This window comes from Chroicocephalus ridibundus, chromosome 8 (genome assembly GCF_963924245.1).
Source record: "Chroicocephalus ridibundus chromosome 8, bChrRid1.1, whole genome shotgun sequence".
NCBI classification, from domain to species: Eukaryota; Metazoa; Chordata; class Aves; order Charadriiformes; family Laridae; genus Chroicocephalus; species Chroicocephalus ridibundus.
The window spans coordinates 17,183,043-17,210,980 of NC_086291.1; the positions used below are offsets into that span (position 1 = coordinate 17,183,043).

General features: G+C 36.9%; 1 protein-coding gene across 1 annotated transcript; it reads right to left on the reverse strand.

Moving 5' to 3' along the window:
• On the reverse strand, positions 1 to 27,922 carry SELENOF (selenoprotein F). Its single transcript, XM_063343479.1, has 5 exons — positions 27,774 to 27,922; positions 24,309 to 24,476; positions 11,507 to 11,570; positions 2,576 to 2,625; positions 1 to 146 (listed from the first exon to the last, which is right to left on the reverse strand). The coding sequence occupies exons 1-5, from the start codon at positions 27,840 to 27,842 to the stop codon at positions 15 to 17; spliced, it is 483 nt and encodes a 160-aa protein (XP_063199549.1). The 5' UTR covers positions 27,843 to 27,922; the 3' UTR covers positions 1 to 14.
• Positions 27,923 to 27,938: the final 16 nt, after the last annotated feature.

Here is a 27,938-nt window from a genome sequence, read left to right on the forward strand (position 1 = left end):
TTGAAAACAATGATTTATAGGCGTTCTAATTTTTCACTTAGAAATTCTTCCACGCTATCTGTATTCCACTTGAGGATGCTCAGTTCCTCTGCAATGTTCCCACTGTCGTCCAGCAGCTTTAGTACAGGGTCAGAACCACGCACATACTGCAGGGGGGAAAAAAAAAAGTCAGTTACCTTGGCCTGGGAAATGCATTAAATGCATTCTCCATATTAACACCCCCCTACCCCCTCAATTTAAATCAGTTAAAAAGATGTCCAAGCAAGAATAGTAAAAAGTCCAGAGTGTGACACTGTGAAGTACAAATAATTAAGAAGAGAGCACTAAATTAACTCAGAGTATTCTGGCCAAACTTTGGCAATACAATTTGTGCTAAGAAATCAACCTAAGCTTTGGCTTTTTAAGGCTTAGAATTCTTAAAAAACAGACAAGCTTGGTTGTTTCTGACAAAGCTCAATGCCATAAATACCCTAGTGGCACATGTTTGGTTCTGATTTCATTACTGCAGTGTTAGACAACAAGGTATTCTCTCTTCTTGAAGAAAACAGATCTATAAAAATCAAATTAAGCTTATGAGGTCAGTCTTTCAGCTTGTTCTAACCTATGCTGCTACCTCCTCTCCTCCGATATCTTTTCACCTACTGTCCAGATTCAAAAAAGTAGATGTTCAAAGCTGGAGTTTGTGTGCGTGTGTGTATGCAACGGAAGAACAGGTAAGAGGGGAGACACGATACTGAAGCTTTAAAGACAGAGATGGTGCAGGTGGCACACTCGGCCAGCAGCAGTTGGCCAGTGTTTGCAGCTCTGGATTAGATGCTTTCTTGCCTAGTCCCAAGGAATGAGGGTGGGAGAAAAGAAGGAAGCATAAGGGACAAAGAGGCCTCATTTCGCAGGAAATTAAAACACATTAATTTAAGAGCAGTAAATGTTTATCTTGAGATCCAGAACAGTTACTCGCCCTAAATAAACCACCTAGCTTCAGTTCAGACTTGCATTTAATGTCAAAGAGAGGAAAGTGGAAGAACAAGTCAAATGAAGAGACGTGTGCACATGTGTAAGAAACATCTACTTGTTCTCCTTGGCCCACTACACAACTGAATGCATATGCAGGGGAGCAGTGCCATAAACCTAGCTTTGACATATGGTATTCTACTGCAACTGGTTGAAGTTACTGAAGTTGGATTTTTGAATCAAGCAGCTGAATGATTTTTGTCATATAATCAATAGCCTTTTTAGCATTTTAGAAATTTCCAGTCGTTTCAACAGCTCCGCTATCAATTTCTAATGTAATCACATTCCTTCCTGCTGTGTTGTATCTGTCTAGTAGGCTTTGCTGGTAACATAATACTTTAATGCTTCTGAAGACAGAAGCACAGTCACAAAATATGTAACGCAAATAAAAGCTTTTAACAGTATTAGAAGGCTCTAACCATTTAAGTTTATGGAAAGATTTCTCCAGGAGTATTTTACTTTACCCTACTGAGCTAACCTAGTTGGTTTTACTTAATGAAGCTAGTGGCACCTCTAATCTGTTTTCCAAAAGTCTTGTAAAATAAATACCAGATCCATTTGCACTAAATTTTTTCTGGTAGTGCTCTGTACCAATTGTAGTCTAGACTGCTTTGATGTTCAATACAGCTACAAAGTTTAAGATAAAAATGAAACAGTCAGACATGCAGGAGAGAAGGCCTTTGAAAGAAACTGGAGGACACAGAGACATGAATACATGAGACAGACAGAGGAAATCTGTTTTAGATGGAATCTACTGCTGAGAAGACAAATCACTTATTGCAGCCATGCATCGCTACGAAGTGATTCCAGATGGTGCTATTTGGTGAATAGAGATGGGAATACAAGATGTGAGAATCAAGATGTCTATCTGTGAAGTACGCTGGAAGTTCACACAGGATTATAAGAGGAAGGTGAAGTCTTACACTAGATCTTGAAACCAAAGAGTTGTTTGAGATTAAGGCAGTGAAGCTTACGCAGCTTTGCATATATGTAAGTCATAAGAAACACTATTCAGTATATGCATTTCTATAGAGCTGGACGATTGACGACTATAAAGAAAAACAGAATCACAGAACACAGCAAGGAAATTCTGAGAGAGAGGAGGAAAATCTAAGAATGACGGAATGCATGGAAATGACAGCTCCATCAGAAAATGAGGGGCAACCAGAACATAAGAAAAGGAAACTATGGCAGAATAAGCTTGAATAAATTCAAGATATCCACAGAGTAAGGACAGAATGCAAGCATTCCTCACATTCTTTTGCCATCTGCTATTACTTATGGATTCCAGTATATTTTCTATTGCATTAAAAAAACACAACCAACCGCAAAAAAACCCACCACCACCAACCACCAAAAAATTGGTACCAAACAGTTACCGAGCAATAACCCAGTTAATATTAGCAGCAGGAACTTCTAAAGATTTATATGGGCAATGCTAATATATGTCCTCTGCTAAAGGATTACTTGATCAGCAAATAAGGAACAATCCACAGAAGGACTGTCTCCACCAAGCTTAATTCTTCCTAACATCCCAAATAAAAAAAATTACGTTACTACTCACCTTGATTTGCAGTCCCCTGAAGAGTTTTGGCTTATCGCTCCTGACAAAAGCTATGGTTCGGAGAAAAGAAAGAAAGATAATCAAACTCTTCTCCACTTGCATAAAGTAGATTTACATTCAAGCTAGTATTCCCTGAATTATTTCTTTTGGAATAATGCTTTAGAAGGTATTTTAATGTTAAAATTGTTAATATCCTCACAAAATTAATAATATTAAACCTATTATGCCTAAGGGACATCCTATTTTTGCTAGTATTCCAAACAAGCTTCATATCTGCTTGGATTTGCCTCCAATACTAGTGCAACTGTCTAAATCTGTTTATCTGCATGTACAACTGACAGTCTTCAGTAGACTGGCCCATATGCTGCTGTGATATGCAAATGTGAGGAAAAGTGTTAAAGCAATCAAATCTGGCTGAAGATAAGCTTTGTAAGGGAGGGTAAATACGACCCGCGTCCATCAGCACACTCCACACAGGCTGCAGCAGCGCGGGTGAAAGGGCGCAGAGGAAACTGTGGGTAGAGGTGTTATTCTTGTAAACAAGACGGACAATCTTTGTCTTGCAGAGATCTCTGAGATTACATGTCAAAAACCAGCAAGAAAACAAGAAGAGAAGCTGGTATCTCCTCTGCTCTTGACACTCCTAAAGGCAATCAGGTTTAAGATGGGCTCTACAGCCTGCATGTAGGTATGCGGAGAGAAGTTCAGGTCCGAGGTGGGCAGATGATGGACAATTCTTCACCTGAAGTGCCCATCAGCAAACAGTGGGCATTAGCAGCAGCACAGTCCCTGTATCCCTACAGCACAACTCAGGCCTGTGTTAACATTAACTTTTAAAAGAAAAGACAATATGAATTATTTCAGGACAAAGCGTGAGCATAATCCCCTACTTCCAAACACTTTAGCCTAATGAATGTCTGAGTTCTAGAAGTATTTAAAATTTATTTAGAAAACAGCATAGTCTTCATTCCTCCTTCTTACATTCCGGTTATGCTAAAGACTGAATTTAGTATCTGTACTGCCATTAAGTGGATTCAGGACACTCCTGTAGTATGTCAGCAGAGTCTCCCCAAGGATGAACCCTGTCAGTACAGATTGACTCCCACAAAGGTACTAGCTGCATGCTAAAGCTGCTCTTTCAAGGTTAGACAACAATGAATCTCTCAGGAATTGCAGTGCATCCAGCTGGTGCATGGAGATGAGTGCAACCTCAGGACTAATGTTTCATACTGCCTCACAAAGCATAGTGCTTTCCTCAGTAATTGTGAAGATGTCCCCTGGCATCTTTATACCTAGCTGTATATTACTGTAGACAGTTACCTTAACACTTTCCCAGTATGTATATACAGAGTGGCATTTATTTTCTTCCCTCTTCCACTGTGCTCCCGGTACAGATCAAAATCATATACTCCTCCTGCTGCACCAACCACTACACACTAGAAACAAGCTGAAAAAATACCAATGGCCCAATGAGCTGCCAGATATACTAGACCCCTGAAGAAGAAAATAAGGCTTGTCTTCATTCTTCCCATAGAACTATATACTGATGTCATATTGTAAGCTGTACTTGTTTAACAATTTCAAATAGCACTAAATAACCAGTACTTGCTCACATACTGCTGTTCAATTCTGATGTAAACTCACAAAGACATAATTTTCAGTGTTCCCCCCATGTCCTTGTGGCCCGGTAGTTTTCTTGGCTGTCATCAACAGTAATGTGCAAGTAAGTGGCAAAGATATTTCTTATTCTTTGTTAAGTCCACAGCATGTTCAGCTATTTCATGGGGAAATTTTACACATTTTTTTCAATTTAAATCTAAAGCTGAAATCAGTCTCTAGGGCTTTGTATGAAAAGGAGGTTGTAAGAAGCAGTCAGTACAGTGGGTAACATGAAATGCAAAACTTAAGAACTGTAAGAGCATAGTAAAATGGATAAAGTTTCAGAAGCAAATCTGAAGTGTGGAACTCCACTGTATTAAAGAATAGCCCTTGGGGGTTAACTCAGGTTACAGTACTTAAAGCTTATAACAGGTGTGAGGATTTGTTATTTGAGTGACAGATGAAAGCTCATTTGGACGTTGGTGGCTCTTCTCTGGCTGCAGTGTTGGGCTGAACAAGCTCACATAAAATGGGAACAAAATTAGGTGGAAGAAGAAAGTATTCTATAGGCAGTATTACATTTTGTCACTTTAAAAGTAGCTATTACACACTTGTATCAATGTCAAATGTCTAAATCTTCTGAAAGCTGAAGCACTGCAGAACATTTTTCCTGAAATTTTAGACAGCTGGAACAAAATCGGTTTCTGTTAATGGCATATTTATTTCTAATGGTGATCATAGTGACCTTCTGCATTAATCACTTGAATTTGCAATGCAACAAAGAAAAACACTCATTGTACAAATAAAATTTGTATATTCTCAATTTTGGAAGCTAAAGTGAGAAACTAATACAGTGTCATGCATTAAAGATACAGATTATCCCATCAAACACTTTTTTTTTTTCCTTTTTAATTTCTGCAAAATCATGCCCTAAGTTGAATAAACAGCCTTTGAATGGAACTGATGGGGTTAAGAAGTCAGAGGCACAATTTGGGACACCCAGCTGGTTGCTTATCATGTGATGTGGTGCCCATGCTCCACCTCCAGCACTGCCCCAACAGCTTCCCTTCTATACCTGGACATCAACATTGTGGCTTCCTATGAGACTATGTCTGAAGGCTACTTGCACATCTTTACACCACTATTTAATAGTTTGATGTTGAATACTAAAGTCCTAGCTATCTCCCCATTTTCCCCTCCCTGTAGCAGCATGTTACACTGCAGAGAAACAAGCAATTTATGTGATCCAACCATGGGTGAGCGAGGAAAGCATTTTCCATTTTGACTTCCTTAAGATGAACTCTGAGCTTTGTGCCATGACACTGTGTTCCGGTGCATTAAACATCAGACTAGAAGTCAGAGCTGTTCTACTGCCAGCTTTGCAACTGTCCTTTCACATAATGTTAAGAAAATCACTTCACCTTATGCTCTTATAAAACATGTGCAATACCAAAGCATATGCCTTCCCTTTGAAGGCAACCCGGAGGTGAGCCTACAGAGCAGACCTGATTGCCATGCAATCAACTACAACTAAAAGGTCAGAGAAAAGAATCAGGTGTGTATGGGCATTTTAAAGCCTGCCCAGCACTAAACTGTTTTGCAAAGAGAGGCGATACTGAGCAGTGCTTTTAAAGACCTAAGAGCAGCCTCTGCCTAAGAACAGAGTAGAAAGAAGAAACTCACTGCTATCATTATAATGTCACATAATTTTTATATGTAACACCTCTTGGTTTTAAGAAAGTCTGTGAAAACTAGTCTGTTGGAATTAGCCTAGAGTCCTAAATGGAGATTACTAAGGAATCTAAGAATTACTCATGCCCAAAGAGCAAGTCTACGTACATGCACGCACACACCTGCACTATTCTTTGAGGTACAGTAGGATATACCATAAGAAAGCTTCCTGACCCAAAACGGACATGACGCCACATCTCTCCATGCAGAGTTGCAGATCTATATGTTAGGCTAACTTCTTTGTAAACAGAGTTGACTACCTTCTGTTACATATTAAGGGCATGACCCAGATTACCAAGGATATCTACATTCAGGAATATTCCCATTATTTAGATTCCTGCTTTAGGGGCAAAGATCTCCTGCTTGATCTGTGACTGAAAAAATACAAAATGATGTTGAGAAAAAATTAAACTTATCTCTTGAAACTTGAGTGAAAGCCGATATACAATGGCAGTAAAATCTCACACTACTTTTCAAACAACTACCTGCTCTAGGTGAACCTGCTCTGGCAGGGGGTTGGACTAGATGATCTCCAGAGATCCCTTCCAACCGCTACCATTCTGTGATTCTGTCGCTATGCATACAGACCAGCATTTTTAATGTTGTCTGTCTCTACATGCATCAGAAGGATCATAATGGCCTCAAATCAGAAAGGCCTGGTAAAGATCGAAAAAATTTTACTATCTCTATTATATCAGTTTCATATTTTAATGGCACAAAAGCACAAGTCAGAACTAGTCAAATCTTCAGCACAAGGTCAGCAATAAATTTTTACTGCACAATTTTTCCTCCTGGTAAGCTACAGCATGTCTTCAAGCAAGAATCTAATGTGATTAAGTATCTGCCAGTAATGGAAAAGTCCACTTGTTCAAACCTCTAATCCTTTTGTTATTTAAAAAGCTGTGCTTTTAGTTTAGACTTATTCCATTGGTTACTGTTGTAACACTTGTGAGGACTACGTATGCCCATGGGGATTCATCCAACTTTTTAAACTGGAGATACACGTCTCAGTTTATGCTGCTTTGCTAGTAAACAGAACCCTTCAGCTTCTTCTAAACTCTTGATGCTGTGTACAGATACACAGCTTCCTACTACAGACAAGTCTCATTAAAAATGCTGATTGTGCACTGAACTGCACACTTTTTTGATGAAGGTGACTATCCCTCCTGTCCCTCAGTATTACACCAAAAGAGCCCATTATGTGATCAGGGCAAAGGATTGTTAGTGCTCCGAGAGCAGCATCAGAAAGGAATGCTTCCATCATCATTCATGAGTAAGGAGGAATGTTTCAAAATTATTACAAAGGATGATCTATTTTTAGAGAAATACTTAAAGTCTTTTTTGTGATGCATTCAAATGTTTCACACAGTGAATTAGCAATAGGAAGCACATGAATTATTACTGTCTTTCAAAAGACATTTTATTAGATAGTAGCATAGTACTTCGTGCAACTCAATGCAGCGTATACAACATCTTTAAAACTCAAAAGTAAGAAAGATGGAATGTATACAAAATGTGTTGTAGGAAAGAACTGATCTAACACTAACACACACAAGGATGATTAAAGTACATCTAAGATTATCTATAGTTTTTCTGAGTTAATTTCAATAAACAGAAAGCAAATGTAATATTACTTAGCATAAATGAATAAAATAAAGGGTAGTTTGCTTAACTTGGCTCTGAATTACTAGATGCAAGTGGTTTGAAAGTAAAAAAAATACACTTCTAAAACACGAGTTGGTGCAGACTGTCACAGATTTGTACATAAAAAAGGCAAAAAGGACTTGAACTTTTTATACCTAAATGAACTCGAATTTAACAATGGTTTTATCAAGGCTTTGCTAATTATCAAGTGTTAAACCTATGGAAAAGAAGAGGAACCAAACCAAAAGAACGTGCAGCAGAGTTATATTTTATTAAGACAAGAAAACCCAATGTTTAATTACGTCACATTAATCTAAGCAATGCTAAGACAACTGGCAATATTTGCCAAAAATATGAATGTGAAAAATCACTGGGAATACAGCAAACCAAAAGGATTAATTACTTTCCTCAGACTCTCTAATAATTTGGTTTGGGGACAAATACACGCACCTTGAGCCTGCTTCAAAAGATACCATGAGGGCCTAGCGAAAAGACGGAACTAAAGCAGACATCAAGAACTCATTTACATTTTAATGGCTATAGCTCTTTACCTTTTGGGGACCTCAGTTTGAGATAAGAATTTACAAATGTGGCACATCCATAACTACTATTTGTAGTCTGTTAATCAAGTTACAATGCAGCTGTTCATGATTTTATACAAAGCACCACGTGCTTTCAAAAGCAAATTTCAAAAGCAAATTTAATATAACTTTCTAACTTTCTTTCATCAGTATTTAAGAATTACAGATTAAAATAACCAGGAAATAAGTGATCTTACCTAAACATACAATCCCATAACAAATTACATTTTAGAAGCTAAAAGAATCCCCCTCACACTTGCAGAACTCGGGCAATACAGTAGAGTGCTTACTGACTCTGAAGTCTGAGGATCTAATGTAGTTGCATGCTGCAGGAGTTCAAGGATTAAGGACCTTGTTTCTGTAACAGATTTGCTGGGAGCACGTCCATTTCTTAACTAAGAGAGTCACACAGGGAGAGGTGAGAGTTATTCTACTGATGAACAAAAAGAACGCGGAGAAATATGAAAGAAACGTTCAGTGAAAAAACCCAGCCTAATTCAGTTTTTGTTAAACAAACTGTAAAGAACATAGGAGTCTAGATACTGTGATCTCCTATCTCATCATGAACAGGACACGGCTGCCCCTGAAAAGTCAACTGAAAACAAATATGCTAGATAAATCACTGGCCCAGCAATCCTATCATTCTATTTCAGAGCCTTTGTTTTATGGATGTCAGCCAAATCTGTCACATTTTCTGTATTACCTGGTATAATAAGATACTGCTTCATCTATGAATCTTGTCACATGTTTTCAATATTCTACTTCGATGGATGTGCTTTTAAATGATAAATATTTAAGAACAGTTTTATACAGAACAATCTCAAAACATATGTAATATAGGAATTAATTTTACAGGACAGCATTTATAATGGAGCTATTTATTTTAAGAGAAACTTAACAGGAAAAATATTTCACTACTGAGCTTATTAAAGAGACTTATAGAAATGTTCTCTGTTACCTGACTTATCACTAGAAGCTGTATTTGGAAAATAATAATAGACATCCTTGGCCATATTCACAAAAGCGTTTAGTAGTTTGATATGATATTACAAAGAATAACATTCAGTTTAAGATTGAGATAATCTTGCTGAGGACTACATTTTTTTTCATCCTCTTGCTGAGGACTAAATTTTTTTCATCACTTGTCACTTCTTTGCTTTCCCAGTATCTATAAATATATTCCATATGTAATGATTCCCACATTTCAGGCACACAGGTGTATTCAGCAACTATTTGTAGCTAAAAATTATATAACCAGTAATTTTGATAGAAATTTTGATACAGAAGGACTGTAGGATATTGCATTTAGTAACCACAAGCAATAATCAGGTTTTTCCAACTGTGTAACTTCCTTACTGTGTAATTTTTACAAACCTTTATTAATTCAACAGATTTTCATCCTTAACTATTTTAAGATGTGAATCTCATTATAAAAAAAGCACTCTTCATCCTTTGGCCAAATAATATATAATCCAGAAGTAGTCCCTGACAAATCAAGTCCGTGGGAGTAAGCCAAGTGACAAAATTTACACAGGTACATAAAAGTGAAGACTTCACAGTCAGGTACAGAAGTAACATACACTAATCCGTGGAATTCTAATACATACATAGTTTTGCAATTACTGCCATTTTGTGTATATTCTGCAAAAAAAAAAACCCCAAACCGTCACCTCAACAAAATCCTAGCAGAAGCCATGGGAAAGGAATCAGAGTTATTTGCAGTGAGACATTGTCAATGACAAGCTACGCAGTTCAATGAAGCCTACAAAGACAGTGCTTCAAAAGCAGCAGCATGACCTTCAGGCAACCTAACTTCCGTAGCAAACATCCAAGTGAAAAGTTGAAATAAAAACACTTCTTGAATGTTAATGTCTTAAGATGGAGACACTAAATACTGTTTCTGGCAGAACTTGAAATCAAGAGGAAAATCTAAGTAAAAGTATTCTGAGATTAATACTAATGTGAGGACAAATACCATCTAGAAGAATATATTCTACTGCTTTGTACAATTTCTAAATATGCTCTTACAAATTATCCCATTTTCCAACCTGTTCTAATACCCTAGCAGTAAATTTGGTCAAGATAAATTTAGATTAAGTGACTGCAGAAATTGGGGATGAAAAGGCAAAAGAGATCTTTAAGTGCACTAGTCGGTCCTTTTTTTCTTCTAACTGTACCAAAGAAGAACTAATAGTCAAAATAGAGAACCTACTGAAAAACTACTGAAATTCAAAAAAGCTATATGATTAATGGAATCAATTAATCTAAATCTTTGAGCAGGTTTAGATAACCAAGGATTGAAAGGAAAAAAAAATCTTTAAAATTGTCAAGTTTTTCCTTTTGTACTGTAAGCTTTTGGAACATGTTTCATGGTGTGGACACAGTAGGAAGTGAGGGCCGTTCCCTTTTAGGATCTGCACCTGAAGATAACTGAGGACATGGTGCAGTTGACCTTCTCCAAACCTATAGCTCAAAAGAGCACTTAACTGTTAGAAATTCACAACCATACAGAAGCCCAGTGAATGGGCAACAACAGCTGGGAATGTTCTTATGTTTGCTAAATTTGAATGCTCATGGAGATAATATGGACTCCTGTGCTAACAAAGTTAATCTCCTCACGCCCCTGTAGTAGGACAAGTCATTTAAACAATTCTTGTTTTGGCATTTTAAACAGTGGGAAAGAGAAAATAGCTTTGCTCTGGTCTTGCAGTCAATTAACTGATCTGTGTGTGGGAAGAAATGGCAGGAGAGGGTCCAAAGCAGCATGACTTATGTTAGTTGTAACCTGTTTAAAAATCCTTTTTCTTTTTTTTTTTTTTTTAACTTATTTGTCAGTCAGCGTTCAAATGTGAAGGTATTAATACTGGCCATCATAGATTGAGACATGCTATTTGTGCAATTTTATGTCTAAAGCTAGATTAGTCTTCGTTCTCTATGTCCAACTATATCCAAAGTACAGTATTAGGACCTTCATTACAGAAAAAAAATAAATAATCAAAGTACTATTATCACCTAAGCTCTTCCCCCATTTACGAGGAAATTCCAGTTTGAAATTTCTCACAGATACTTTTCTTGCAGCTTCCTCCTGCCGCACGCTTACGGTACTGCTATATTCCATTCACTTTAGTTGACTGTCATTATCCGCTGACAAAACAATTATACTGCAGGATCCGTGAAAAGAAAGTAGTTCCATAAGCGCACAATATAATTTCATCTATCAGTTACTGGAGACCACTTCCATGAGTCTCAGGTCAATGCAACTTACCTGATATAATATACAAAATTTATGACTACTTGTAGTAGTACTTAAAAGCACATTTTGTCATTCAGCTGTGACAGTATTTCATATTTGAAGAACAGCAGTGGCTTTACTTACCCTGGACTTGCGGGAACCTTCCCAATTTTCATCCACATACCTCTAGGACAGCTCCTGCATAAAGCTGTAATAATAAATAGAAGCTGTTAAGATCAAAAATCTAAATTACTAGTTTACTTATGCTGTGTTATCTGCTGAACTATCTTTCTTTGAGGAGACAATTTGCTATTGTGTTGATGGTAACTCCAGAGAAAAAAGATCACAACTCCAGACTTGTCTCCGATTTATGCGACGACTGACTGCTGAAATACATGATAATTTCCACTCATTATATTGAAAATGTAAAAACAGGAAAAAGATGATCATTTGAGATATACTGTTGCTGGAAGCAAAGCCTCAATGTTTTTGTTTTTGTTTTTTTTTAAATGCAATTGGACATGTTACAATGGGAATTATGGACTAGTAATAGGAAAACTATTTCTTCCTCCCCAAAGATGCTTAGAAAGTCCCATTAAGTGACATTTTAGTTTCCATTTTAAACTTCACTTGGACGGTGAAATACTGTTTATAATAAAGATAAGGCAGTGACTTTAGACTTCTCATTTGGGCCAACAAGTAGTATTTTACTGCAGTTAACTGTGATCACAGAAAGAGGACAGATCACATTAACAGGCCTATGGCTGAAGTAAAACGTACAAGCTGGACTAACTTTGATACTTGCACTGAGATGTCAGTCACTTCTGTCAGCTATGCAAGATTTTCAGATTCAATGTTCTTAAAGCAAAGCATAAGTTCATTTCAGTTTTATGTAGTATCTAAATAAAAAACAACTATTGATCTTGTATACTGTCATATGTTTTTAAACTTTAGGGTTGGTTTTTTTTGGCAACATGCAATTGATTCTATAGTTTGCTGAATCTGAAATATAAATTAACAGCATATTTTTTTGGCTACTAAAATAGAACTTCATGCCATTTTAATCTTACACATGGTGGTCAATACCATATAACAAATCTTGTCCTTCTAATGATGAAACTCGACTGTTTATAGAGAAGTTGACAGAATAAGCTTAAGTTAAAAATTTTTAATTCAATTCAATGCCTTCCATAAACAATTAACACCTCTGCTTTCTTTTTTTTTTTTGGGAAGTGTTTTCGCAACAAACGTGCGAGTCAGGACATAGAAAAATATAACCCTACTGGAATGAAGAAAATTCACATTTCACTTAAATAGGAATCATCAATACATGTAATTAAAAAATAATCTTTCACTATGACATTTAATGAGTACTAACCTCTCTGAAAAAGGAGTGACAAGTCATAAAAGCAAACCACACACACTACGACAGAAATCTTGAAGGCAATTTTATTCACACTTTGTCACCTATCTACGTAGGCTTTATGGACAGTCAGGAATACATCTTCATTTCAGACTATGAATATTCTGGATTCAGGATCAACTCAATATTTGCCTAAATACCACAAATTAGAACGTAAGAAATGCTCTAATCATTTGCAGGGAAATTACAACTTCTTTCCTAACATGAACTAATCAGGAATCATTACTTCCACAGGAAATAGAACTAAAAACGTTACATTATCTGTTCAGAACAGCATTTCAGAAATTTGCTTAAATACATTTACATTTTCAACTAGACATTAGACTTAAGTCTAAAACTAAGATTTGACTGTTAAAACCCAGAACTGCTATGAAACAATACTCAAGAGATCAAAAATACCAGATTTTTTTAAAGCATTTTTTTCAGCACCCAAACGAAGATTTTAATTAAAAAAAGCACTGATAAACAGCTCAGATACTAGCTTGCATAATTAAAGCTCCTCTGGACTTAAAGCATGAAATAATTACAAAGATGGAGGAAACGTGGAATAGTGAGATTATAAACTTCACTTACGTTGTCTCTCTTCATTATTCTTTAAAAAATGTTCAACAACAATTTATCAGCAATCCTAGATTTAGATATTAGTTTGCACACTAATACACTGAACATTTCTACTGGGGCTCTGATACTGACAGTTTTCTGCATTTGTCTATCAAGAAGTTAGTATGAAAAAGTAGACAAAGGAATAAATAGCCTATTTCTATCTAGTTAACTGATTATTTTATATATGTGTATAAAGAACTAAGTACACCCAAATTTCGGACAATGGTAAAACGACCATTTGAATTCTCATTACTGCAAATCATTCTTACAGTTTATTTCTTCCTTTCAAACAAGGATTTCTATGGAACAACATCACTGTAGAAATGTAAAATATGTAAGACAGCTTGTAATTACAAAGTACTCCCAGTTTGTAACGCCTAGCCAATATTTGATAAAAGTAAATTTTAACAAAGAAAATGGCTCAATCATTGATGTCTATATTTTGAACTTATAACTCTGCCGTAATTGAAGCCCAACTGGGCTGGTACAAAAATGTTCAGATTCATGCTGGGACAAACAGCTGCTCTCTAGATGGCTAGACAAGAAAAGAAAGAAAAATCAATTGGCTTCATTTATAACTCTAAACAAAGGTGTCTTTTGCAAGAAACACAGGTTTATTTGCATCGCTTAGCCCACAACAAAAGCATACTTGTTAATATCTACTGCTGCCACCATCCCATCATGTCCAAAGCAGATGGCCTCCAACCTTCCTCGTGAAGGCATTTACTGTGTTCAAGTGTTACTAAGAATGACATGTACCACTCAGGCTGGAGGCATACAAACATGACGAGTCAGTTCATTATACAATGCTTAACTCGTAAGTTAGTTCATTTTAAAATAATGCTTCACTTTAGTGAAGCTCATGAAAATGAGTTAAGTACTACAAGCAATGAAATAAAGACTCTTTAAAGAATTACTAGTGTCCATTTTAACATCAAAAACAAGTGCTGTCATGATTTCCAGGCTAATTCATGTCTACATCTAGAGAAGTAACTTTTTTAAAAAAACATTCTAATAGTATGCTTTCTAAAGCCACTGTGAGAAAATCTCAGCTTTTCCCTCATCTTTTACAAAGCATCAACTTGAGTTAAATTTCATTCAAAATGTTTTTGTAAGCACCTGTATGTCTTGTAATAGTTCACACTGATGTAATGAGGATGGCCCTCCACAGTTGAGAGGAGGAAAACCACAGTCATGCCTCCTTATTGCTGAAGGAAAGTGGTAATTACAAGAGAAAAAACCACCATTTACATAAGAATAGTTAAAAATACGTATTGTAAAAATAATTGTTCCAGCAATTAAAACCAAGGAACCTTAACTTAGGTGAAGGAAAACATTTCACCTGTTATTAGAAAGCAATTAAAGTTATTTCTGCAAGACAAAATTCCAGTGGTGCTTCATTTATAAATAGATACGGTATTGTTATCACAGTTACGGTGAAAACTCCAGAAGAAAAGTTGCATTCCTGCTATGAAGCTGCTATAGAACTGTTAGTGTTTACAACCAAACAGGAACTCAGACCAAACCGAACTGAAAAAATGGTACTTAACAGAGATTGCTCCTTAATCATAATAAAATGGTGTTAAATCAAAGACGACAAAAAAAAAAAAACTTTTGTAAAATACAATAAATTATCTTCAATTTTACTTCTATAGCACCTATACTTTGCACACTGGTTTATTCCAACTACTGACTAAGCCTGACCCTGCCCGGGTTACAAAGTGCCACTCAAGCTGCATTTGTACAGCTGTTTGTAATCGGCTGAAAAAAATTAAAGTACCATAATGTAGTAAAACATGCAATGAAACAGGCTGTTAAGATAAAGCCACACAACGGCAAATCGCTATCTTACGGTATCTGGATTCTCCGATATCTGCATATTTTCCTCTCCTAGTATCAAATGGTTTAAAAAAATAAAAGTTCAGCTCTGAGAACAAGCAGTAAAACACAGCTTATGAATACTGCTAGAACTCTGGAATTTTCACTTGCCTCAGGTGCAAGACAGCCTTCCACTAAATATTTACCAACAACTAATCTCTTTCGAATGCAAACAATTTTTGTTTTTATGAAATTCACTGTAACTTTGATTTCATATTACTACATAAGCAGATCTGCCAAAGAAACCTCCTCATCCCCTATCAACTCACACTATTGTTTTACTTCAAAGAAAAGTCAGGAAAAACACCGATATTATTATTCTTGTTGGCAAAAGTTGATTGTTATGTGCAAACTGTTATTCTTTTAAAACAGGGTGCATGATCTCTTTTTTTGAAAGGCATGCAAATTAATTTTTAGTGTGTCTCACCCACCCAGGAAGCAAAAAAACAAGTTAATAATTGATATTTGTTCTTCTGAGAACTGAAGCCACAAAGAAGAGATTTTGGTGCAAGTTTCTTCTGCTCTTTCCTAAACTCTTAAAACTACCAATTCATTTGTTACTTTTACTAGAAAAATAGATTAGTTAAAGTAAGGAATATACACTGAGACATAAACTATAAAATATTTTCTCTTCTCAGGGGGAGAGAATGCAGGGTATTTGTATGGACAGCTGGAAGTTTTCAAAATCACTCTAGTCTTCCCGTTCCCTGAAAAACCAGGGAGAATCTGTGGGTTAGCAGAGAGCAGTCGGGAAGCCTCACTGCCCGGAACCTTATGAATTACTGCTCTGTACTGCAGAAAGCCAATAAAGTCATTGCTACACACACATCATTCCGAACTGATGTCATCAGCAAATTTAGCAACAAAGAAACTGTTCCCATTCACAACTCATTATCCTGTGAAGAGTTTGGAAACAAAGAGTCAAACAGTCAAAAAACAGTTACTGATGAATTAGTCCTATTCCTGTGATTAGTACTATGTATTACAGGCAAATTCCTCTGCACAAAACTGAAGCAGAATCTAAGTGCTCATTTATTTGCGGCAAAGGAAATTCCAACTGAATATAAGAGTGAAAAAAGCCACAATGAGGGTGTTTAAGCACTGAAATAATTTACTAAGAAAGGCTGTAGAATCTGTAGCCTTGCAGATCTTCAAAACTTTGAGTTCTGCTTTGAGTAGGAGATTCAGCTTTTTTTTATACTGTATGTACATAACATAGCTGTGCATTACTATTACAATCTTCAGCATATGGGAAATGTGTCATCCATCTATGTGTTTTATTCTTAGTGTTAAACAATCTCCTCTTTGCAGTATTATGTAAACATTTTTGCTCTTTAAATCCAACAACCATAAAAAACGCCAAAACAACTCCCCTCCTGGCAGAGCATTTTTGTTAACACTGCTCTCTGAAATGGTTTGGTCTAAGGTGGTGTGAGCAAGAGATCAGGCACAAGCGTGAGAGAGAACATGCAGAAGCTGGGAAACCATCAACTTTAGACCTCTGCAGCTGTAGCATGGATTAGGGGGTGTGAATGCCCAATTTATTGGGGGGGGGGGGGAGGGGGCGCACAGTAGAATAGAGAAGGGTGGCAGAAAAAGGGCTCATATATACAGGTGCTCACTTGGACTTAGTGAACAGAATTACGTAATCTAAAAAGTAGAGACAGAAAGTTAACAGTTTAAGTTCCAATTTTGGAATACACTGTACAATTAACTTAGCTATCAAACCATCTACTTACCTCTAGAAGTAGAATCCCTGAATATCGTTTATTCTCCAGAATCTATACTTTTATTAAAAAACAAACCACCTTAGAAGGGTTGCAAAGAAAATAACTGAGAACAGAACTCATCAACTGTTTATTTGACTTCGCACATTTAAGTAATTTGTAGACTGTGTACTCTTTGAAGTTGTTTCAACAAATGTAAAGTCAAATGCCAGTACTTTATCTAGATGTGTATCCAGATGAAGGTCAGACTTAATTCGCTAATTAATTCACATTCACCAGCACAGATGCACATCAACAACTTTAACTCACATTTAGCAAATTCACATTTATACTTTCCCTAACCGTTTCTTTTTCACTGATAAGACTAGAAAGAGGTCTTCCATAGGTAAGGTTTGCCCTACTACAGAACAGATAATGTATTTTATCTTAGTGTACCTGACAGAGACGAACCTTTGGTGAATCTGATCCAAACAAAAGATGGTAAATTTCTGTCTTAGGACACTGACTAGCTAGCTGCACCTTCCTTATCTAGGACTACTGTTTGTCAACAGTAATTTTCATTGCTGATAACATCATGTACAGAATGAAGGAAGGCAAAGAGTGTACACGGTAAAGTTCTTGAGAAGGACATCCACTTCATCACATTCTTAGTACAAGGAATGGCTGTGCATAATATTCTGAAGCGACAGTACTCCAATAAGAGACTTCCTCAATTAGCAAGAACACAATCATCTCAATTCCCCAACTTCCCTATCAATATTCCTCATAAAATTATTCCTTTGTGAACTGTATGGGACAATTTTTAGTTAAAAGCAAACTTTGAAGGGAGATCATTTGACATATAAGCCTTAATTACAGAGTTCTCATTATTTACTTGAGTGTTAAATCTGCTGTCGTTGAATTATGCTATTTTTAATAGTCTCACTTGGTAAGAAACAATGAACATGAACCATTTTTATATAGCATGTTAGAAATAAGGATTACGGCTATGTAAAAGCACAATTTAATTTTTACAAGGCAGACAAAAGATTTTATAGAACACATCAAAAGACAGAAAAAGCTGGAGTTTTTGAGAAACAGCTACAAGTAAACTAGAATTCTAATTCATTTATACAAGTATTGATATGACTTACACTTACATTACACCACCGAGATGTCAATGAATTCTAAATAGTTCTCTATTTGTACCCATTGAGTTAAAAACCTAGAGATGAGACTGCTTCATTGGAACTATCATATTAAGAGCCTCTGGCGGAAGAAGCAGGCAGCCAACAGTAATTTTTGAGAGTAGCACTTTAATTAGTGAAATGAAAAGAAAAAAAAAAAAACTGAAAAATGAAACTAAATTGGGTCACACAAGAGTAGCCTAGAGCATTAAAAGCACGTAAAGTTATTCCAGTTTCAGTAATTATTGTGAGTTTTGTAAACTATTTTGAGTTTTAAAAAGTAAGTCTGAAAAAGAATGTCACCTTATTCCTCCTTGTAATTCATACAAGCACATTTAAAGGTCTGTACATGTAAAAAGGTGGAGTTTTAAGGGAGCTTTCAATTTGATTTTTTTTTTATTAAAAGTCGCACACAGTCATAATTACAGTGGACAGGTTTATTACTAATATTACACTAAATATTTATTTCACTTCCAGAAGGGGTCTGACACTAACTCCACCCAAAGAACTAATTTTAAATTATGGTCAAACTACATAATGAAGAGAATACAAGTATTATCCATTAGGATTAAAACAACCTGTTCTGAGGAACAGTTTCTGCATATATGCTCATCTCCTACCCTATAATGTTTAAAGGCCTAAGTGACAATTTTGTTGTGAGTGACAGATAAGGCAGACTACAGAAAACCGAATTTGTACAGGCACGTTTTTTACTTTTCAGTGAAATTAAGAGTCACCTTTTCTTCAGATTAGACCAAACTGAACGTTAGCAGCTATTTTTACATGGGTTAAATAATTCACTCTTCTTTTCTATATCCTCCTGCACCTCTGTATTTTTCAGCGACAAATAAATAGTGTGATACTATGCAGAAACAGGTGGCTGATGTGGAAGAAGGGGTCAGAGCCCAGGCCTCGCTTTCAACAGACTAGAAGTTCTGTGGTTTTACAGTGTTGAAACAGGCTGAATCATTCATGTCTTAAAGTGACTTCCCACAATATCAAATAACAAGGACTTGCAAGGAAAAGAATTTCAGCTTGATGCAGTGAAAACGTGATATGATCTTCCTGCAGAAATGTCAATGTACCTGGTTAAGTACAGCATTAATTACAATGCAACACCTAGGGAACAGGTCTGCAACATGCTTAGCTGCCACATGTTTTCATCAATCTAACTGCAATGAAGACATGCTTACCCTACTGGCCAGTGGAAATCCAGAATAAAACTCTAGGAAAGGTTCCTCTGCTATGCTTTGACTTTTCTCCCCCCTTTTCCAGAGTGTTTTAGTATGCATTCTTAGGATTTTCTCCACAGCTAGTTCCCTGGTTTCAGCATTTTTCAAAGTGTTGAGAAAAAACAATACTTACTAAAGGTCACTAAATACCATGATTTTCTAAATCTCATCCATTCTTTTTGTCTACAGCAAATGGGGTTATGTCCATAGACTTGCATAAACTTTCAAACAGCTGTCATAAATGCTGAAAATCATTTTAGGTTAGGTAGGATGTAGAACGGGAATCTGAACGTAAAGCAACCTTAGGATAGGCTTTAAAATTTTTTTGCAAAAAGAAATAGCCAAAGTTTAAGCTGACAACATTTAATTCAGGTCAATATTTCAGAATACTTTCATGTCAAAATGGAAGGAAACTTTTATATTTGCTAGTGCGGGAAGAACGCCAAGTTGGAAACTTCCCCTCTTACAGTACAATAATCAATTTCAAGCTCCTGAAGTTATTTATATTGTTACATCTAGTACAAGTCTGGTGAAAAATAATCCTAAATTTTTCATTATCTTAGCAATGCAGAGGCCAGGTATTCCAATAAATTAGTAAACCATGCTTTGACAGCTTATCATATTTTGACAATCCTGATGTGCACAAGAAAGTTGCTAAAAATCTCAGGATTTTAGATGTTTTTGCTCAAATTTGTACAGTGTAGCAGTTTTTACCCATCTCTATGTTACTTTAAAGGTATGCGTATAGACTTCTGTATCATTGTGTTTGCCTTGCTTTACAGTAGAATCATAAACTATTTAGAAATGGCGTATGATAGACACATGTCTATCATGTTACCTATGTGTGATAATACCCATGACAACTTGCCATCTAAACCATCCATTTTCATGTTTCAAATTTCCTAGCCAACTTTTGCTTCCACCTGATGTCAGGTTATCTAATTCACCAAACACCGTAACATTACAACATGACAAATACTTGACAGCAGAAATTTAAAATGCTGAAGCTCAACGCATCTTAGTGAGCAAAATATATTTCAAAGCTCCGTTTAGAAATATTGATGACTTTTAAAGGTTGTAGCAATCCTGCACAGTGCAACTGTGAAATTTAATGTATTGCAAATTTCATCACAGAGCTGATTCTTAAAATCAATTTGGATTTTGACATGCATATATTGTTGAGATAAATCTAAGATTATAATATACAATTAATGGAATATGCTTAGAGCTATGTCTGAAATGATCACACAGCATAAGTGAAGCTGCAGATGGAGCGTGGCTATTTTCAGCTGCTGCAAAATATGGACAATCTCTCCTGCTACTACAATTTCACGCACAGTTAGCTTCACCTCCATTTCATCCTTCTACGTTTTACACACCAGCAGCACTCTGCATCTGACAGACTGAGGCTTAAAACTTGCAGCTGTCTAAAGCAATACTGTTTGAGCTGGCTTCTGAATTAGTCTGAAAGTGAATATAAAATCTCTAGAAGAGAAGACAACCAAAATATTTTTTTCATTTTACCCACAGTACAATTATGAAGTAATTAAAATATTTCACTGGACAGGTGTCAGCAGAAGTTAAGAGCAAGACAAATACTGGGTAACAAGACTACCTCATAGCTATTTTCCGCAATGTCAATTCACAGAATACTGGACCAATAACAAGACCAGGATTAATAAACATTTTTCAAGGATATGAAACAGTTGAAATCTGTAAACATCTCATTTGAGGTTGCACTGATACTATGCAGCACAAAGTATTTTTAGGACTGGGCATATTTCATTCGTGAAAAGTAGCAATGACACATAAAAATTTTCAGATACACATGCTATCCCCCTTATCTTTAATTTTAAATTCTGATTTAAAACTCAGGCGCAAGTCATGCAATAAACTAACTCTTGCTTTCTCCATTTCTAACACTTGCCACATACTTACAAGGCAAATTAACTTAAAATCCCAAAGTCTGTCCTGGAATTCTAATAGTTTGCAAGTCTGTTTGTAGCACAGACTACCAACATGCTGCGTCACATGATGGGAACAAATATCTGCTCACATAATGAACAAGCTAGGTCATCTACTGGAATCATGGTTCAGAAAAAAAAAGATTCCCGTACTTTGAGGATGTTCAAGCATCTACTCACAGCATTAGCAAAAGCCAGAGCACCACTGCCATGGAACTTGGCAACATATAAGGTTGCTAATCAGCAAATCAGACATCTTACATCTAGATGCAGGTTTTTAGATAAAGACTAAAAAAATTATTCAAGCAAGAGGGTATGAAAAAAAAAAGCACACCACTTTTAGGACTTTCAACATCCATTCGCTCTCGACTATCAAATTTTCGTAAGAAAAAAGATTTCTACAGTAACCTGAAAAAATCTAGGAAAAAGGAAAAAATCTAGGGAAAAGGAAAAAATATAGCAAAAGGCAGCATTCAGTTTTTCTATTCTGCATGTGTATCATGAAAATAATAATTTAGCAAGAAGCTACTATGAATTAGATTGTTAATTTTTATGTAAGAGTAAAATCTTAAGCTCAATTACAGACACCTATTATAACCGGCACTATGTTAAAATACAATTCAATCCAAAATTTAATGATTCTGAATACAATTTGTTAAGATAATATTTGAGGTCCTTTCTCCTGACACTGATTTTCCACTGGCTAGTCTTCAAGGGAAGTTACTCAGTACAAGTTTTACAAAAAATAATAATAATAAAAAAAATAAAATAATCAGCGAATCCAAAATATACATTTCCAAGCAGTGGTTAACAGTATAAAAAATTTCCACCTTCTGAAACAGCATTCAAAAGAATATTAGAAACGATGCTATAATTTAGCACTCAACCATATAAGCATAATGTTAGAACAATCCAATATTTCTATTCACACAGAGAGTACAGAAAGCCTGCATTCAAACCCGGATATGAAAATGCACGAAAATAGAATCATAATCACTTCTACAGTTCAAGCTGATACTTAACATGCTAGCTCCAAATCTCAAGTATTGTTTGTATTAAATTTCTTCAAAACCGTCACAGAAGTAAGAAAAGATAAAATAATAATCAAGATGTACACTGAATTGTGCTATAGCAGCAAGTTGCTCATATTTACTACAAAGCGTAAGCAGAAAATGAAACTGGGCAAGCCAACACAAATAGATGAACAAAACAGCAATTTACACAATCTCTTGGTTCCTATGAATACACAACAAATTCTGGTTCACTGTGAAGGGATTTGTCAAACAACCTTGAGACCCCCGTCAAGCCCTGTGCTATTTGTTCTCCTACGTTCAGCATGACTAAAATAGAAAAACTTTTGAGACTAAAAATATTTACAATGTAAAGCCCTGACTGCAAAATGGCATTTGATTAGTCTTACACAAAAAGTGTGATTATCCACTCGTTGAAATCTAGGTCTGATTCAGGATAATCAGAAAAATATCTATTGATTTAAATTCTGTTTGATCAAATTTTTACTAATGCAATATTTATAATACAAACTAAGTTACATCCTTGACTAAATTACTGATAAATTGATAAAGACATATATTTTCTTCCCCCCTCAGAAGTCACAATGACAAAAATGCAACATAACTCCTCTAGCTTATTTTCCCAACAAATGACAACAGAAATTATCCTGCTCCACAAGTTCTTGTGCTACATCTTATGCACACTGAGGCAAAACTGTAAGAATATTACCTGAGCAAATAAAAGCATCTGCTCCTTATGTGAGCACAGGAAGCCTCGCTACTGTAACCACAACTGTTACTAGTTGTGGTACACAACCACATCTCAGCTGGAGATCCTTTCTTATTTTTCCATTCCCTTCTAATACATTTCATTAGATTTTGTTCTGAAACGTTTCAGCTTTTGTGTGTGTCTATGTATATGTATAGTTATGTACATAGATATATGCATAAAAGAACCAGAACATTTTCCAGAGACAAACTTTTCTTTATAAGATTCATATATCTAGCAAAGAAAAGTCTTAGATACCAAATCCCGTAAGGATTGTACTAAAATATTACTGCAAGCATTCTTTTGTCAATATATGAAACAATACAATTTACAGTCTTACCTGTACCTTAATAGTTTCTCAATATTAAGGAACTAATTATTAATTCTCTGCAAATCTCAAACACTTGCTTCTTGATATTTAATATATTGCACCTAACACTGTAATCAGTGATTTTTTTAAAAAATTATAGGCAGACTTTTTTAATATTATGCTGAATTTAACTGACAGGAAAAACCTGCTAGATTTACTCATTAATTTCATGTTGATGTACCTTAAGCAAGATGATAGATATTGATTTACTACAGATAAAGGGAGGGTTTTGCCTTAGCCTAACTGACTGAAGCACAGCATGGGCTCTGAGCAAGATCATTTCCAATATTTCTAGCTGTTGGAACCTTGTTGCTACCACTGCTGTAGAATGGAGTTGAGCAGCCCTGCTCCTGGCAGGTTCATGACACTTCAGCAGTTGACCTGACGGCTGCACCAGCCTTTTGCTCCTAGGGACGGAACTGAACTGAACTATCCTGGCCATTACGCTATGGGTCAATGACCACGTAATAGCTGCGATCAAAAACACCACCCTCCTTACCCTCTTTTTTTGTCCACTTCAAATCCCATACACCTTTCAATAAAGTGACAAATCCCGTTAGTCACTTCACACTAGAGAAGGGCTGTCACAGAACCAAAGATTCCTCTGCTCATACAAGGACATTATTTTAGAGCAGTTCGGGAAGTCTGCAAATCTAAACCCTATATATATTGGACTATCAAGAAACGTTGCATTTTTCTCTTGAGAGCATAATCCAGATTCTCACGTATTTTTAAACTGAAAAGTTTCATAAACATAATGTAAAGTGTTACATTATTCCACCAAGGATTTGGTCCAAAACCCACCTTTCTAGTTTCCAACTGAGCTTCTTCTTGGCAGCACTGCCTGCAGAACGGATCCAACTGATTCAGATTGAACTGTCCAAGAAGGTTGCAAGAACTGCATAGCAAGTTACTGGAGAAGCCCAGTTCTCTGCAAGCTTCTGATGACAACTGTGCTCCATATGCACTTATCTGAAAAATCAATACAACATTATATTTAGTATTAAATTAGTTGTTTAAAAAAGGAAGATTTTAAATACTTTAATGATTAGGAAGAACAACTAAGTCTCTTGTGACTGTTTTACAGTAATGCCTAATGGTCTACCCATAAGCGCAAAACACCACTTTATTTTGAAGAATGGTCTTAAACTAACAGTATATTCTAGACACTCCTAATATGTATATTTTAAGGTATCAGACCTGCCAAAATTCATTTATATACACTTCTGACAACTCTACTGTTTTTCTGTTGCTAGCTCCAAATTAATAAAGAAACCAACATAATGCATCAGCTGAAATGCACATGGCTACAGCTCTCTGAAGCCTGCTCTTTTGAAACAATTTCAGTAAATTTCATATCACCAAAAACACACTTGGAAAATAAGTATAACACATAAGCTTGGGAAAAGCACAAACAGGGAGTGATGAAATAGACCAAACTGCTCAATAAGGCATACAAGTAGGATTTTTATTTCATGATTGCATTAATGTTACATGAAAATGGCATACTAAAAGTGGAAGTGTAGATAAAAACCTGCAATTCTGATCTACTAGTAATACATTAGAATAGGCATCTCAATTATATCGCTTCTGTGTAAAACACCAGTTCTGTTTTTAATGAGCAGCAAACACAATTTTACTAACTATCCCAGCACTTAAATGATATTTGGGTTTTGTTTTCACATTCCCACTTCCCTACCCAGGGATTTCTCACACCCTAGCTTAAAACCTTTCCTTCCATTTGTATGCTGGGAGGGGGGGAAATGAGAAGACACAGTTTTTCCAGATGCTTCTCAGTCTAGGTGAAACACCTTGAGCAAAACCCATAACTTCTAAACCACCAACAAAACAACCAGCAAGCATCTCTGTGTTCAGAGAAGAGTGAGATGATACCAGCAAACTGGACTGGATGATGACAGACCAAGAGGTAGAAGAATTATGCTGAGCCAAACAGAAAAATACAGAAGAAAAACTAAGTTTGTCCTTCAGCAAATCGGACACCACATTCACCCACCATTTAGTATACACAGCATACCAAAGTAAGGTAGAGACAAAACCTTTTTCCTCCCCTGAAGTGTCCAACCTATAGCCAAACTGATGTGACAGATAGGAAATGTTATGGATTAGGAATTGATATAAAATATATTAGGCACCTTGTTACTCTGTTTCTCTGTATCTGCTAAAAAAGTTAAAGCATGCACAAAAAAGTATAATATACAGAAAACTATTTTGAAATTACTATTCTGTCAGGTGGAAAGCTATTTTTCTTCTTTCTACAGGACACTGTTAAAGTAATTTCCACATACGAGAGCAGGCAAGCAAAAATGGGACCCTATTCCACTGGAATAATCTATTTAATTTATCCTTTCTGAGGGATACTGGCAATAAGAAATATAACACCACCATAGTAGTATAGAAAAATCTAAGGAAGATGCCAAACACTGCCAAAGCTACATTTTAATTATTGTTCACTTATTAAATTAATGATGATGACAGCAACTAGAACAGTTTTCTTGCACTTTGCTGCTTGCCAGATACCCTTTTTATACTTTACTGTCATCTTTTCCTCACTTTTGAATCTGTTCACCTGGAAGCAAAAATAGCATTACTGGCATTGTCATTTTGCTTCCACCAGCAACACTCCTCACACCTTTCCCCAGCAGAGCTCTAGAGCACATGCATATATAAGGCAAATAATTTCCTGGTTGTTTTTGAGGGTACCAACCAAAAAATAAACAGTGTATGAAAGCAAGTAAAGTCTCCATTACAAGAGAATTCCTCTGTGAATAAGTTCTGGTTACATAGCAAACTCAAAGCAGATTAAGAAAAAAACCACAGGGAGGGAGAGGAGAGGGGCGGGAAAGAGGAAGAAACTGGGTCTCCCAAGTCTTTTTCCCCAATTTTTAGTACCATAACTGTTGTACTATCTGAAATAACAAGTATACTAATTATACTATTTATAATTAATGTCTCTGTTTAGGATTATAGAATCATAAAACCATAGAATTGTCAGGGTTGGAAGGGACCTTAAAGATCATCTAGTTCCAACCCCCCTGCCATGGGCAGGGACACCTCCCACTAGATCAGGTTGCTCAGAGCCCCATCCAGCCTGGCCTTAAAAACTTCCAGGGATGGGTCTTCCACCACCTCTCTGGGCAACCTGTTCCAGCGTCTCACCACCCTCATGGTGAAGAACTTCTTCCTAACGTCCAATCTGAACTGACCCATCTCTAGTTTTAATCCATTCCCTCTAGTCCTACCATTACCCGACATCCTAAAAAATCCCTCACCAGCTTTCTTGTAGGCCCCCTTAAGATACTGGTAGGCCACAATAAGGTCTCCTTGGAGCCTTCTCTTCGCCAGACTAAGAAGCCTCATATTTCACGAGCTAATTTCCCATCAGGACAAGAAAACTTTAGCTACTTAGCCAGTGATGCACCTCATTTCAGCAGCATGCTCTCCTTTAAAGCTTTGACTACAAATACACGTTACGCAACTGCTTTGCTCTCCCATTAGATAACTTAATATATTAAAGCAAATGCAGCATCGATGCAAATCGCTTTAGGAAGTACTTCACAGTTGCTAGAGTGAAACATTTGAATAGGTCTTTTGTATAACCTCATGTGTCTGGAGCTCAGGTGGGTCAGAACTTTAAGGGCATCAGATGCACTAAACCAGAGAAGACTGACCTCTCTGGAAAACCTCGGGGACAGCCTTTCACAGGACAACCTTCAGCTAGAAATCAAAAGCCACCTAGCTTCACTTTCCAGACCCATTCTTAACATCGTACTAAGGATAACCCGGCTCATGAGGTTTACCACAAAACACAAGTCCCATTAAAATTGGGCGAGGAAGCCCGTAAATTTATTTCAAGAGTCCCTGCAACACGCGCAGTGATCGCCACGTTTCCCGAGCTAAGAGGGCAAGCCGGGACGAGAGAGAAGGCGGAGGGGCGCTGAAGCTTCAAAACGCGGCTCTCGCAGTCTGGAGGCGCAGAGGCGGCGACAGCAGGAGGGAAAAGGGCAGAAGCCTCCGACAAAAGAGGAAAACGAGGCGGCCGCGGAGGCAGGAACGGGACACGGCACGGGACGACGCCTCGGGGAGGGGATGGGATGGGCCGGGCCGGGCCGGGCCGGGCCGGGGCCGCTGCCTCCCGCTGTAGGACACGTCTCGCTCCCGCCCCGCCCCCCCTTACACCCTCTCTCTTTCTCTCAGGAAATCGCAGCCGCGCTCAGCCCCGAGGGCGAATACGCCAGAACGGCCTCTCACCGCCTGCAGCCCCACCAGCAGCCACAACCAGCAGCGCCCCGCGGCCCTTAGCTCTGCCACCGCCGCCATCTTGGTGCCGGAACGCTCCTGCCAGCGTCGCCGGGAGGCCGCTGGAGGACCTCACCCATCGCGGGTGTCCCACACACCGCCTGACGCGGAAGGGGG